Here is a 14248-nt window from a genome sequence, read left to right on the forward strand (position 1 = left end):
ACTTTAAGACGGTTGTAATAAATTTTTCGTCGATTTGTATTCCCAGAGACGTCGAGCTCGTCGATGTTCTTTCCGGGTGGAATTATTATAATATTATATTTTCGCAAAAATAGAGAAAATCAGAATTTCTGTAGGAGAATTAGAATCGTAGTCCAGTTAACTCTTTTACGCGAATTTCTCTATTAATGGAAGAATGTTCTCGTGAACAGTCCCTCGCAGAAAAGCTGCAGTGTAAAATAGGTTCTCGTGTTTCGAACGAGTCTCCCGGCGTTTGAATTTATTTTCGCCCGTGGACTTCCTGTTTCGCCGGAGAGCTATTTCCTAGATTAAATTAATAAGTTACCAGTACCGAGCGAGAAAAGCTTGAAAGCCCGGTCATTAAAATAATACGTGTAAAGAATTCTCGCTAGCCTCGGTTAATAAGCGCGGTCTTTGCCGTGAAGTTTAAACGAACCTGTACGAAAAACGAAATACGATATCAGGAGGGAGCCGCTCGTTTAATGCGTTGCGGAACGTTAATCCTGAAAATTAGTATAATCCAATCTAGGTTATTACTGGGACGATTTAAGAAAGTAGATCCAAGTTATTAAGACTTGACCGTACCTCCGGGGCCTGGAAATTAACCACCATTCCTCGGATATGTTCTTTTAAATCTGGCAGTATTTCACCGAACGAGACTGTACCAATATTGAACAAGAATTAAAAACAAGCATTAAATTCTCGGTAACGCCGTGCTAAAATATTGGACGAAATTTATCGTGCAATTACATTGCATGACTTATCAAGGCAAATAAAGAAAGAAATATGCCCGACTGTGTATACGTTTTGTCGCGAGGGAAGACCGTGGCGAGACGAAACGAAATTCGGGCCGTATCGAGGAACGAAGATATCCTCGTAGAAGCCATTAACCGCGTTAAATTAATCCTCCATCCGCCATAGTAAACGGAGGCGGCTAAATTGGAGGCAGAGAGAACGCGATGCGCTAGCGAGTCCAGAGAGCGATAATACAGATTGCGACGTCGCTAGCAGACGGTTCCGCGTAAAAAAAAAATACGCTCGAGATCTAACGAGATTTCATGAAGGACCTTGTTGTTCGACGTAATAACTCGCATCGACGACGTCAACCGCCCCGGCAGCCATCCAACTAGCTGCCAATACGGGCCACAGGCTCGTTGAGGAAAAACTTTAAACGATTTTTCCCTCGTTAAATAACCGCCCTGCGCCGATTATTCGCGTGCAAACGATTTTTCCGCGTCTGAATTTTAAATAATTTAAAGGGTATCGTTCCACGTTTTGAAATCTGAAATCGAATAAATATTTAATACATATATTCTCGTAAGTCTTGCACATTATTTGGGAGCACATACGAGTCCACGAAGCCTAATAATTATTTTATTTTTATTTTATTTAGTCCACTTTTATTTTCCGTCGAGAGGATTGACTTTTAGATCCGCGTTGATGGGGCTGAGGGTCGAATAAGAATTCCCAACCAGGATTAAATACGGACCGTCGGGCGCGAAACGGAGCAACAGAATTCCCGTCGCGTCGCGAAGGGTTGAAAAATGACGAGCAACGGGGGGGCGTCGGTGGAAGTGTTTGAACGACGCGGTATTACGTTTGCATTGGCGCGCACACGAAGATCATAAAGTACAGGTAGAACGGAATAAATAGCGACAACCGAGCGTGTCCCGCGAGCGAATATAAATATCCGTTTTTCGCGGGAATAATTGCAGGATCGAGGAACTCTCGCTACCGGGTCGGAGTAATGGTTCCCGCGAGTTGCGTCCTCGACTTTTAATTATGAGGATGACGATATATCACATCGCGGGGAATTATTTCACGTCAGACGACTGCCACGAGATATTTTCCATCCGATCCTGCTGGGTCCGACTGGCTGGTCCGGTGAAATTTATCAAAGATCGCGCTGAATAATGGAAGCTCGTTTGCGAGAGGATGCCATGAAATTATTATTGCCGTTCGTTCCCAGCGATGATTCACATCCGGAACGTGAGAAATTGCCGCGATCGCGCCCGACGGATATCCCAGCGGCGACTTTTTCGAAAATTGACCGTTAATACGATCCGGGATATCGCGTTCGGTCGCCCGACCGCGCTTCGACTGAAAATTATCCAGATCAAGCTTGTTAGAACCAGGTAAATCCGACGCGTGCTCTCCTATTCTACGCTGAAACTTTCAAACGACTCTCATTAACATATTAGTAACGAAACAATTACGTTAAGTAAAAATTCTATTGCCTTTTAAAAAATATCTGGTCTTCCATGAACAGTAGAGATCATTCGTAAATGATTCAAAAGTTCAACGTTTCACAATGTTCCGTGAAAAGATAGACTCCCCAATTTTTATTTATTTTCACAGAAGTTATGAAATAGAAAAGATGTTGTAAAGGAAGATACGATGAGACGAAGCATTCAAGTTTGATTCAAAGGTTCCCGAATGGGTACAAGCGTGGATTCGAACGGTTAATTTACTTGGTATTCCATTTCTGATAATAAAATCCGTTAACGTCGGGCCGGACGCGTCGACAACTCGACGTATCGTTCGTCCACATGTTTTCCCTCCCGCCTATCAGCGAATTACGCGGCGCAACAATGCAACCCGTGCCCGTGGGGTTGTTTTGGGGGGAGTTCGCGAGCCGCGAAACGTCAAATCAAAGCTGCGTCTAGCGCGTGCACGCAGTTTGGCGGCCGGCCAATCGTTCGTTGGTTCGGAAACGTCGAGCTCTCGAGCCTCGAAACATTCTCCGTCATCCCTTTCCACTGTGACGAAGGGAGGAAGGAACCGGTGGACGAGCGCGGCCTCTCCAGCTTGTCAAAACGTATTCGCCCGCGGATACAACGCATTATATAACGCGCTGGTCGATGGATCGCGCGGGGTTCCGGCGATTGCAGTCAGCCGGCTCGAAAACTGGCTGAAACGGGCAGAAACGTGACAGGGATTCGCTGAACGGGGACAACACGAGGTGGGGTTGACTCGTGTCCATCAACGTTCTCCCTTTTTCGTTTCCCCCAACCCCCTCGTCGTCACCGACGATGCTTTCTCTCTTCATAACAATTTCGATGGCCCCGGTTGTAATTGCTTTTTCGACGCGAAACAAGTTCTCGCGGAAAGTCTGCGTCCATCCTTGATGGGTCCAACTGTTAAAATCGACTCTTATCTACGCTGGTCCCAGATAAACATTCGTCACTCGTCGCAAAGTGATTTTACTTTACTATTGAAAGGGTTAAATTTTTGATACCGATCTCTTGGTTTCCGGAGAAAGGGGATGGGGTTTTTTTAACGAAACGGAGAGGCTGCCTCGCTAGTCTAGGCGAGGGCGTCGTTCATCCTGATTATCGATTGCTCGCTTTAACGTGCTTCGTCGCTGATGGGTATACGTCGAAGCGTTTACGCGTGCGACGCGGTTTATCGCGTTAGTCGTCGCGGCGCCCGCGGGATCGTTCGTCGCGCGGATAAGCACTTTAGCCGGAAGACGAACATCGTCTTCCGGCGCTGGTTCAGCGATAAGGCATCTCTGTTTGGCTTCGATGAGCCACGATAAGAGCAAAATTTAATTCGAATAATGGGTGATCGATAAACTCAACGTGTAGCTATTTATTCCTAACGCTCGTTCGATCGAGTATATAAAATTTGATTTACGAGGGTCCTCCAGAAATAACAATAATACAAATGTGCTCTTAAAATTACAAGAAGAAAATTAATTGGATCTGTTTGTCTATGGATGTTACTATGGCGCATAATCATCGAAACGCTGGTAGTCTATTATCGTCTAAAGACGCCAGGATCGAAGGGGTTAAACAACCCCTTATTGAACGATGAAGCATCCAAGCTCTGAGAACAGTGATTCGTTTCGGTGGGGCGACTAAAACAGCTTCGAGGACACCCGAAAGCGTTAAAGCCCGGGACTAAAAAATATTGCTTCGACGATCCGAGTGGACTTCCGTTTCCAAGCGGAACCCTCACCCCCGTAAATCGCGGATGGCACGCGCCAGCGGTTCCCGTTGAAAATCAATCCGACTTTTCAACGGGAGTCCCGCCTCTACGGCCGCGTGTTGTTTTCAAAATTCATTTCTATATCTCTCGTAACCCATCTGTCGTCGTCCAATCAAATCCACCGGCTCGCCCAATTCGCTGCGTAGCCCAAATTGTTTCGTTTTGATTGACAAGCGAAGCGGGTACTGACCGCGCGACGGTCAGCCCCATCAAAGCGTTTGCAACTATAGCGTTTCGGGCGCGCGCGCGCACGTGGAGATTATATAGGAGAACCGCCATAGCGGCTTCGTGCGCTTTGAAAGCGATAAAAAATCACTTTTTTCACTCTTCGAATAAATCCTCCGCTGTCTGGTATCCTGGTCAAAACATTGTTAATGGAAAATTCAAAATCTGCGTGTTTGTGATCTCCCTATAAAGGGTGTTCGGCCACCCCCGGGGAAAAATTTTAATAGAAGATTCTAGAGGCAAAAATATCAATTTCTTGACTGAGGCTTCGTTAAAAAGTTATTAAAAAATTAAATTGAAAAATTTCAAACTATTTTGAAAAAATTATTTCTGGCTACAGGGGTCGATTACAATCATTTTCTGTGGTTAGACATACCCCCGAAATCCTATCCACTTTCTAGAAAAAAATTCGAGTATGTACTAAAATTTTTAGACGAAATAAAAAAATTTCAAATCATACTAAAAAAATTATTTTCGGTTGCGGAGGTTAATTCCAATCATTTTTTGTGAATAGACATACCCTCGTAATCCTACGCACTTCCGAGAAAAAAATTCTTTACCGAAAATACAATGTCTGACCATATATGTCTGCTTCCACTGAAATTTTCGGTGAAATTAAAAGATGTCAAATCATTCTGGAAAAATTATTTTCAGTTACAGTGGTCAATTTCAAGCATTTCTGATGAATAAACCTAACCCCGAAATCCTATCCACTTTCTAGAAAAAAATTCAATACTAGCGGAACTTCAAACGTTGATAACTTTTTAACGAAGTCTCCATCAACAAATTAGCATTCTTGATTTTCGTCTTATTTTGGCCTCTAGAATCTCTCGTTAAAATTTTTCCCAGGGGTGGCCGAACACCCTGTATAACATTTACTATTTTTGTTCGACTGTAAATTTGATTGTCGGCTCTTCACGTTCTAACGGAAAGTATAGGCTAACTAGCTTGTAGAAATATTAATTATCAAAGAATCAGCGTCGATCCAACATCCGGGAACGCCCGCGATCGTCGTCGGTGCACATCGCATTAACCGCATTTCCTCGGCCCACTGACGAGAATAAATCTCCATATTTGCATTCTCTTTAGACACATATCTCACCCCCTGGTTCTTTCCATCCTCCGTTTTTTAAATCCCCATCCGTCTTGCAGCCGGGTTGCGCTCGTAATTCCAGGACGAAAGAAAAACAGCCTCGCCGGACGGAGCTTACGTTACCGAGTTACTAATCGAAGTAGATAGTTCCTTCTTTTTCTCCGCTCGCTCTTTCTACGGCCCCATTGCTCCGTCCCGGTTTATCTCCTACCCCCCCGATGCCTACACTTTATTTCCCTCGTTCTCACACTCTGTTCGGCGTCCTTCGTCGACGTTGAAGCGCGCAGCCAGCACTCTCGTTGCTCCTTACTATTCCGGGATACCCTCGAAAGTGCAGCCCGAGAACTCGCCTCGCATTGATAATGCCCCGGGTATATTCCGTCGATGGACGGGCTGAAGGGGCCGCGGGACGATGCTCCAGGGAGAATTTCATGGGATAGAGAACCGGGGAAAGAAACGTCGGAGAGAGGACTCTCCCTCGTGGGAGAAGAGGTATCGGCTCTCGCGGAACCGAAGAAACGACCAGCGCGTTCGTAAGCTGGAGATGAATATTAACCAAAGCCTGTCGACGACAGCTACTCGCGACTGTCGTCGAGTCTCCTTGATCTTCCGATTTTCGGTACCTGTCGTTCATCGATTTTCGTCTTCCCCCTTCTGGACACGTTAGAACCACGCACCGAATCTCTGGGTAATTATTTGGAGGCTATTTGGTGTCTCCGATCGCATGGCCGCTCGTATATATTTCGAGCTACGGTAACGATGCTTGAATCGAACATCTCTGGTCCTCCAAAACGTGTCCTAATTTCGCTTCCATTGTATTTGGAATCTCTGATTGCATGGCTACTCGCGTACATTTCGAGCCACTTATGTTTTCCAACGACCACTGTCGGAGCACAACTAGTCTTTAGAAAATAGCAGCGAAACGTTTGAGGTCCGTCGTTGAGTAATTGTTCCGGAGAATTTGGATCCTTGGATGATTGCTGGTTGGGGGGGCATCCGTAGCCCACCTCTGGACGACTGATCACAGGAATTCGCACTGTGTCATTTTGAACAGTGGTCGAGGTTGAAGGTCCAGACTTAAAGGCAAAGAGAACCCGCGGTGGAAAGGGACGCGGTTTTCCGCAGAGAAAGTAATTTACTAATGGCAGGGGGCGCGTTGCGCGAATGCAGCCTTGCATTCTTCATCGCGACGATGGAACGCGGTTTGCCTTTCGGGAGAACCGGCCTTCAGTCCCCATAGTCCGACTCTATTCACGTGTGTTTGTAATTTAGCCTTAGCGCTGGATGCATCGATCGCTATTGAAAGTGGGAGTTAGAATTTGTAGCTTTCCTGATTGTAAGTGGTCCAACAACTAATCCATACTGGGTGCTCCCGAAGCAAACGTTAGCTACAGTATTCTAGGAATCGGTATTCAATTTGTATAAAACTACAGTGTACCGTGTATTTAATAATTTTTATAATTTGTCATACATCGGAGCCATGTTGAAGGAACATATATTCTAAAAATCTGGTTGAGGAATTGTTTTCATTGATATTTGTTTTCTCTCGAACCAACCATCAAGGTTTCTTCGTCTACCCATCTTTGTTACGATTTCTCCATTTTACGAGAAAAGTTTGGCTTGTCTTATCGAACCATGATAGCGTGTTCACGATCGGTTGACTGTCCATGAAATCTTCCAACGGGACCGTAAGTACCCGATCCGCGTGAATCAGCCACGGATACGCGCGAGGGCGACAAACGTTCTGGGGGATGAGTCAGCCCGCTCGTAAACGAGGACCCCTCGTTGCAACATCCGGCCTCACCCTCGACCGCCGACGTCGTTCTCGAGTGTTCCGTGGATTGGGCTGTCAAATTGATTCCGCCTGGTACCGAGGACCGATTCCTTTTCCTCGAAACGGTGGAATTTTGAGGTTTCGTACCGACGGGGATGTTTCTTTCGAGTTGTTTCCGTCGGTTAATGGACAATTTATTACTTGCTTCGTTCAATTTTCGCTGGAAATACTGGCTTCTCCAGCCACTTCAGACGACGTTGAAAAGCTGCAATTTTTCAGGGGCTTTTATATAGCTCGTCTTCGAAAATAAAATTCAATTTAAATATTTCTAAACTAAAACATAGTGTGAAGTTTGAACCACAACGATTTAGATAGGCGAAAATCGTGAGAGTCGCGAAATCACTCGTCGCCAGGGTCGCTGTTCAGGGTAGCTGATATCAGTGGCGAATTAAAATTGAAAAAAGGAGTCTGCGGTCCGACGGGTGGCCGAGCGGCCGCGATGATCGAGCCCGAGCGGGGAAAAAAGAGGGGAAAAAATGGACGAGCTGGATAAAGTGCGAAAATGCAAGGCTTCGTCGGGCTGAAACGTCCGTGGGGGCGGCTCGATGAAATTTCGTATATGAAATGAGCATAGAGCGTGTGTGCACCGGCACAGAGTGCGTAATTACGCGCGTGCTGAGTGAGTTTCTGTACGTGTGGGTATACGGGGTGTGGCGACACAGAGGGACGCCAATTTCAAATTCGAAAAGTAACGTTTGACCGTTTGTCGAAAGCGTCGAAGCGTAGTTACCAGAATGTTTTTATTAGCGAACACTTGCGAAGAAAATAATTCGTTATGTGACGCGTTGCACTGTCTAGACACTTGTCTAGATTTTCTTTGGGAATAATCGGGACACCCTGTACGACAGAGGATAATATCCGTTCAATGGCAGCTCGATGGTACGGCTCCTGGCTAGAGTGGAGCGTTAATAAAACCAGAGCGTTAATTGCTGAATTCTCCATTGATTAATGACTCTCAAAACTTCGCGGAAAATGAGAGACGAGTGACCCGACTATTTCGTGAACGAAGGAAATAACTCGATGGCTACGTTACGGGCGCTATTAAAATAATACCAGGTGAAATAAAATATAAAAAAATTGTCTCTTCAAGTGAAATTTTCCCCTTTACGAGTCGTTGATAACATAATTTGCACCTAAAATCGCTGTATGCTCGAACAGAATGGGATTCTGCGTGTAAAAATGAATAGAAAAGGGAATCGTTCTCGAAATAGTCGAGATTGAAATTTTTTGGGGCATCCGTACTATTGTTAAGCTCACTCCTATATTCATTTATTAATCTTACGATACTCTAACCCATTAGAATCACGTAAACTCTATAATACACGTTACTGTCCTTTGCAAACACGAAACGAAGTAGAACAATCGAGTAATAGTCAGACGGCGCGCCAACAATTTTCAAAGTCGATTTTCTCGAGAACGAAATATCGTACGAGGAAATTTCGCTAGGAAGTTTTGACGTGCTTTTACACGTACAACAATGCTACGTCGATCGAATTACGATTCCGAGACCGCGGTAGACACAATTTTCGATCAATCGCCCGCCACGAAAGATCAAATGTCGTGGAAATACCATAAAACGGGATCCGATACGGTGCGTAATATCCTAACCGTTTTAAAATACAAACGGGGACAGAGTTAACAGAAATTTATGCGCATTTAGATACCTCGAGGAATCGTATTCCTCAACTTCCTCCGAGGGTGAGCCGCGCGAAGCCGCTTGTATTCTAATCGGAAACGGATTCCCCGTGTGTACATATTTCACAGGGAGCCGGGTCCCGTGAAATAGATCCCCTCAAAGAAGCGCATCGGGTTTTTTTCTTGGTCGGATCGAAGGATTCCAGGGGACTCTGAAGCGTGTTTTTCCGTTCGACCAGTCAGCGGGATTCGAATACAGCTGTCCGGCGGCGGCATGTGAAAATAGCCCCTACAAATCGTAAAAGTGCGCGCGATGAGATTTCGATTCGATACGAATATCGTTTTTTCCACAACAAAGGGGAGGGTCGCTCGCGGAAACGTAGTTGCGTGGAAACCGCGTTGAATGAAACCAGTGCGGTCGTCGTTTTTGATCGCGCCGGTCGAAAAGTCCGCGTCGCGAATTTAGCTGCCTCGTGTTTTCGTAAAACGCGACGAATTTTTTTCGAATACCGAGACCCTTTGTCGCGACAGAGGAATTCTCCCTGCGCTTTGGAGGACGATTTTATACGTTTGCGTTTCGCATCAAAGGTTTATTTCGCGCACACTCGTTATTCCTGGACTCTGGGACATCGAACTAATTCGGTGCATCGATTTGATCGAACAAGCAACGCGTTCATCGATCGTACAACCTCGTATAATAATATATACTCTTCGTAGATACTATAATTAAGAAATGCGTTTGAATCCCCGGCTGAAACGGTCGTGGATGCCAGGTACCCAATCGCCAGCACTCGTTTCCGGCGTCTAGACGCGTCGAGCTCCGCCATAACGAGAAAAAAGGAACGACAGATAAACGGGGCAGATGGGTGAGGCGCAATGGCGTAGCCGCGACGCGGTATAATTGCGCGAGGGTGTAGGAGCATGGAAACAAAAAGCCCCGCGACGGCGAGATCGCGGGGAATGATTCAGTTAGGGACGCGATCCTATTTCCCGTAACAGGGTAACGGCTTTGCTTTTCCAGCTGGAACAATCGGCCCCATGCCCCTCTCGGTTTGCTGGCTTCTCGGCGCGGTGCTGATACGGTCGGCAGAGCCCACATAACTGTCAAGGGGGTGGCGTGATTCACATGAAAGATCGCACGTGACTCGATAGATCCGCGCGCCTGCACGGCCATAAATGTTATTGTTGCTGTTAGCCTTATTACGTTTCGCTCGAGACATACGGGACCCCGGTCCACCGTTTCTACGATTATTCTTTTGTTAGGGGTTGCGTGCCACGACAGCGAAATGGACGATCCTGGACGACGACGACTCTGTTCAACGGAACGACTCCGAACGCATCGATCGTCGGTTTGTTCCGGTTAATCTGCTAACGGCCTCGTCATCGCGATTTATTACACCCCCCAACCCGCGACGTACACCATTTAACAAAGTTTTTGTTTGGGAATTATAACGTAATCGTACAAAGAACGCGGTCGATATCGAGTCGATGAAGCAAAACACGATGTAAATGTTGGAGGAGGTACGCAAACTATTATTTCGTTTCAGGCTGCGTAAAAACGACTAGGTAAACATATTTCGAAACATCGAAACAGAATATATTCAATTTTACGGATTCCGTGTTTATTTTTCGCTAAAATAATCCGGGTAGAGGCTTGTATGTCGATGAACGCAACCCGATAAATGTTGTATTCATGAAACAATTCGCGCATTTCTATAAACCCTCGGCTCGTGTTACACAATCTCCATTCGTTAGCAACAAATTATCAGCAAGGATCCCTTATTATCACCGCACATGCTCTAACGAATTCGGGAACGCATTAAACAACACAATTATTTCAATGCCACGTTTAAATTACAGACCGTACTTCACTAACGAAGCCAGTAATACTGTATTTGCCGCATTACCTTTAGAATCTCGACGATTTAATGAAGTGCACGAATTTCCGGGTGAAAACACGCGTGGAATGATCGTCACGCGTCGACCATGGGAATCCATCGGCGAGTGTCGAAGTATCATTAATTAATCTCGATTGAATATTTCATCGGTATTTCAAACAACAGTGAAAATAAAAATATTGGTCGATTTAATTGAATTGAACATTTTATTGGAAAGTTACAACATTATTCGTTCTCCGGTTCGTTATCAATATATTTCAAAAATATTAAAAAAATATTACATGGTTTTTTAACTGTAACAAAAGAGGGAGGAGAAATATAACTGTATCGAACAACACAGAAATGGACTACCGCGTATTCTGTTACGTATTCTGTGTAATTAAAAACCAAACGTAATTTGTGACGTTCCTTTATCCTGTACTATGAATGTTTCTACATTGTGGAACAGTTACTTGTCTATCCAGGACAGATATTTCGTTCTTCTATCTTTATATTCGATGATAATTAATACGATATACAGAATAACAACAAAAATGCCGATCTTTAGGATCTTTGTGAAAAAAGAAATCGAAAAGTCCTTTACCATTTCGCAATTCGAAGCTTTGTTATACAGATTCGAGCAGTTAAAGTTTACCCATGAGTCTCGATGGGCGCCATTTGTATCGCTCATCGCGCATGCGCACCTCGCAGAAAATATGCTCAAACTTCAACTGCTTATATCTCGCCAACGAAGCCACAGATTGTAAAACGGAAAAGAACTTTTCGATCCGTATTGACGCGAGGAATTGATCCCGAAGGAGACTCCTACATTTTCGTCAACACCCTATGCCACTTTAGTCTAAAAATCTGAGTCAAGACATCTATCTCTCCTCACTTCCTCTATCTAATCTCAGGAAAGATCTGCACTTTACGATCGTCTAAAGTTTAGCTTCGCCCTGTACAGCGTAGAATTCTCGGAAGTCTTAACGCGCTAAGTAAGGGGTTCACAGGGCCAAAGCGACGCATAGTTCTCGAAGAATCCCAGTTTATGACATTGTGGCGTAACGACAGCATTCACGAACCTCGATGGCAACTCCTTGCGACCGATTTCAGGTTCCCTGTACGGGACTGCCGGTCGATTTCTCGTCTTCCTTTACCCGTCGTGTTCCGTGGCGTGCATTGAGAAATCAGAGCCAGCGAGTCGGAAAGAAGATAAAATTCCCGGACATCCGTTCGCCTCGTTGGATCGTAACGACGCAATTAACAACGCGATTCGATCGATAGAGCCCGGAGCGTCTAGCCGGACGCTGCATGGCGATCGTATTATCCTATTCGGTCTGATCGGCTGAATTTTACCGTCGCGGGCATTGTTCTCGGCGACGATCTCGCTGGATATTAAGGCCGAACCCAAAACGCCTCGACGATCGCTTAGCCCCAGTTTCGAAGCTCACGAAGACTTCGATCCGCGTCCGTGTTGACGATTCCGGTCGCCACTTGGTACAATTCGGATCTACGAGCCCGATAAATGGCCGGAATCGAATGGCTCGGTTTAACGACACCGGGGAAAGCAGAATTTTCTGTTGTCGGCTGGGACGTCCAGAGGCGGAAGAGATGAATTCCGAACATCCAGTTTGAAACAATGTTCGAAGCGATATCGAGCATTTTGATGAACGAGCTATCCGCTGAGTCATTAGAATTCTTTTTCGCGAGTTTACCTTGTTAACGGGAGCACCGGAACCGTATCACTGGCCGGAGTTTCCTTTATTAGCAGTGTTTACCGAGTTAATGGATGGCGGGAACGGGGATGATTTGACCGGGTATTGTAGTTGGAAGCATTCTTTCAACGTTTTGCGGAGGAGATTACTGCTGGAACGTGAGTTTTTGATAAATGGTCGTTAGGAGTATATAGGGTGCGGCGTGATAGGTGAACCGTAAGGGATTTGATAAGTGTATCGAAGGGACACGGATATACTGTTGCCAATTTCACTCGATATTTCAAAACTAGCTGTTGGTATATTCTGTGTAATTTGGTTGACTATTCTATAATAAATAGGAGTTTATATGTAGAAGGTTTACTCACGAGGCCCTCGTGGCGGTGATTCCCCCGTGATGGACGCGATACGCGGCGCGTCCTCGTTGATTTCGATATCGGCTGATTTCCGGTAGACGTCCGCGATGGAGGCCGTGCAGCGCAGGTGCAGCCTTCCGTTTCGAAACATTTCGCTAGTCACCTTGAAGTCTATCGTGGATTTCGACACCATCGACTCATCGTCCTGAGGGATCTCGAAGTATCTGGATCTGAATTGCAGGCTGTCGTTTGCGATCTGCGACACCAAAGTAAAACACAAATCGTTGTTAAATAAGTAGGTGAAGTTCGATCCTTTCAGTCTCTCCAGCCAATTTGAAACATAAATAACGGCGTGTTTTCAATTAAATTTTAATTTTGGAATAGGAATATCTCGATATAATAATTTCAGATAATATTTAGTCGACGATTTCCAGAGATGTAAAAATGTAATTACATCAGGTTGTCACACAGGCTGCGTGGGTAACACTTTAAATGGAAATGGCCCTCATTCGGAAGGCTAAAGCGGCAATAAATTACCGTCTAGAAGCGAAATTGTTTTTTTTCTCTCGCACGCGTACGCGTGTGGGTGTGTGTGCGTTTGTTCGTGCGCGTGCACGCGAACTTTCACGGAAGATTTAGCTGCGGATTACTTTCACTGCGTGCGAGCTGCGGTGGAATATTCGCGCGTTAATAATGCAAGAAAACAGGCGTGCACCTCAAATAAATATTTAGCGAGCCGAAAATGAAACAGATTAATTCTGAAACGCGGTGTTATATACGTTACCGAGTACAAGCATGTACAAGGCATGAATTATTATACCGTGTTTATATTAGCGCGAAATGAGTGTTGTTTGGAAACGTGATGCAGGTTTCACGATGGTACAAACATTACCTGTTTTTAAACGTATTAATTACACGCTGATGAATATGCAGACAAGTAGCTGCTAACCGGTGAGCGATCACGGTGAAAACTGTCCTCCGTTATAACTGTGGTTCACTTTCGACGCGATATTATCTTGGAGGCGCGTAAAATTTAACGAAAACCGTGGTAATTATTTATTTTCCTTAGCCGTCTTTATTTTTGGGATAATCTGTTCCTCGACTGTTCGGGACACGCGCGCGTTTTAATCAAACTTGATTTAATGGAACCTTCAATCAATTTCATACACAGATTCGCTATAATTATCCAAAGATATATAACAAGATCCTTGTGTCGAAACTCACCTTTCCGAAATCGATTTTCTCGAACACCAAGACACGCGAAAAAAAAATTTTTAGGAAACATTTCTGACTAGAGGCTATATTTTCGGTTAAGAATTTTTTTCTCGAAAGTGTGTAGGATTTCGAGGCTACATGTATTCACCAATAATGATTGAAATCGACCCCCGCAAACGAAAATAATTTTTTCAGAATGATTTGAAATTTTTTAATTTCACCGAAAATTTTAGGGAAAACAGGCATATATGGTCAGGCATTGTATTTTCGGTAAAGAATTTTTTTCTCGA

The 14248-nt window shown here is 44.9% G+C and overlaps 1 protein-coding gene across 1 annotated transcript in view; it reads right to left on the reverse strand.

Moving 5' to 3' along the window:
• Positions 1-14248, reverse strand: part of LOC122405113 — a 142042-nt gene that overhangs the window by 6787 nt on the left and 121007 nt on the right. The window contains exon 5 of the mRNA XM_043409626.1: positions 12756-12999. Within this exon, the coding sequence (XP_043265561.1) occupies positions 12756-12999 (244 nt within the window). The remainder of the gene's footprint in view (positions 1-12755; positions 13000-14248) is intronic.

This window comes from Colletes gigas, unplaced genomic scaffold (assembly GCF_013123115.1).
Source record: "Colletes gigas isolate AHSC1104 unplaced genomic scaffold, ASM1312311v1 Colletes_gigas_Sc00004, whole genome shotgun sequence".
Classification (NCBI taxonomy): domain Eukaryota; kingdom Metazoa; phylum Arthropoda; class Insecta; order Hymenoptera; family Colletidae; genus Colletes; species Colletes gigas.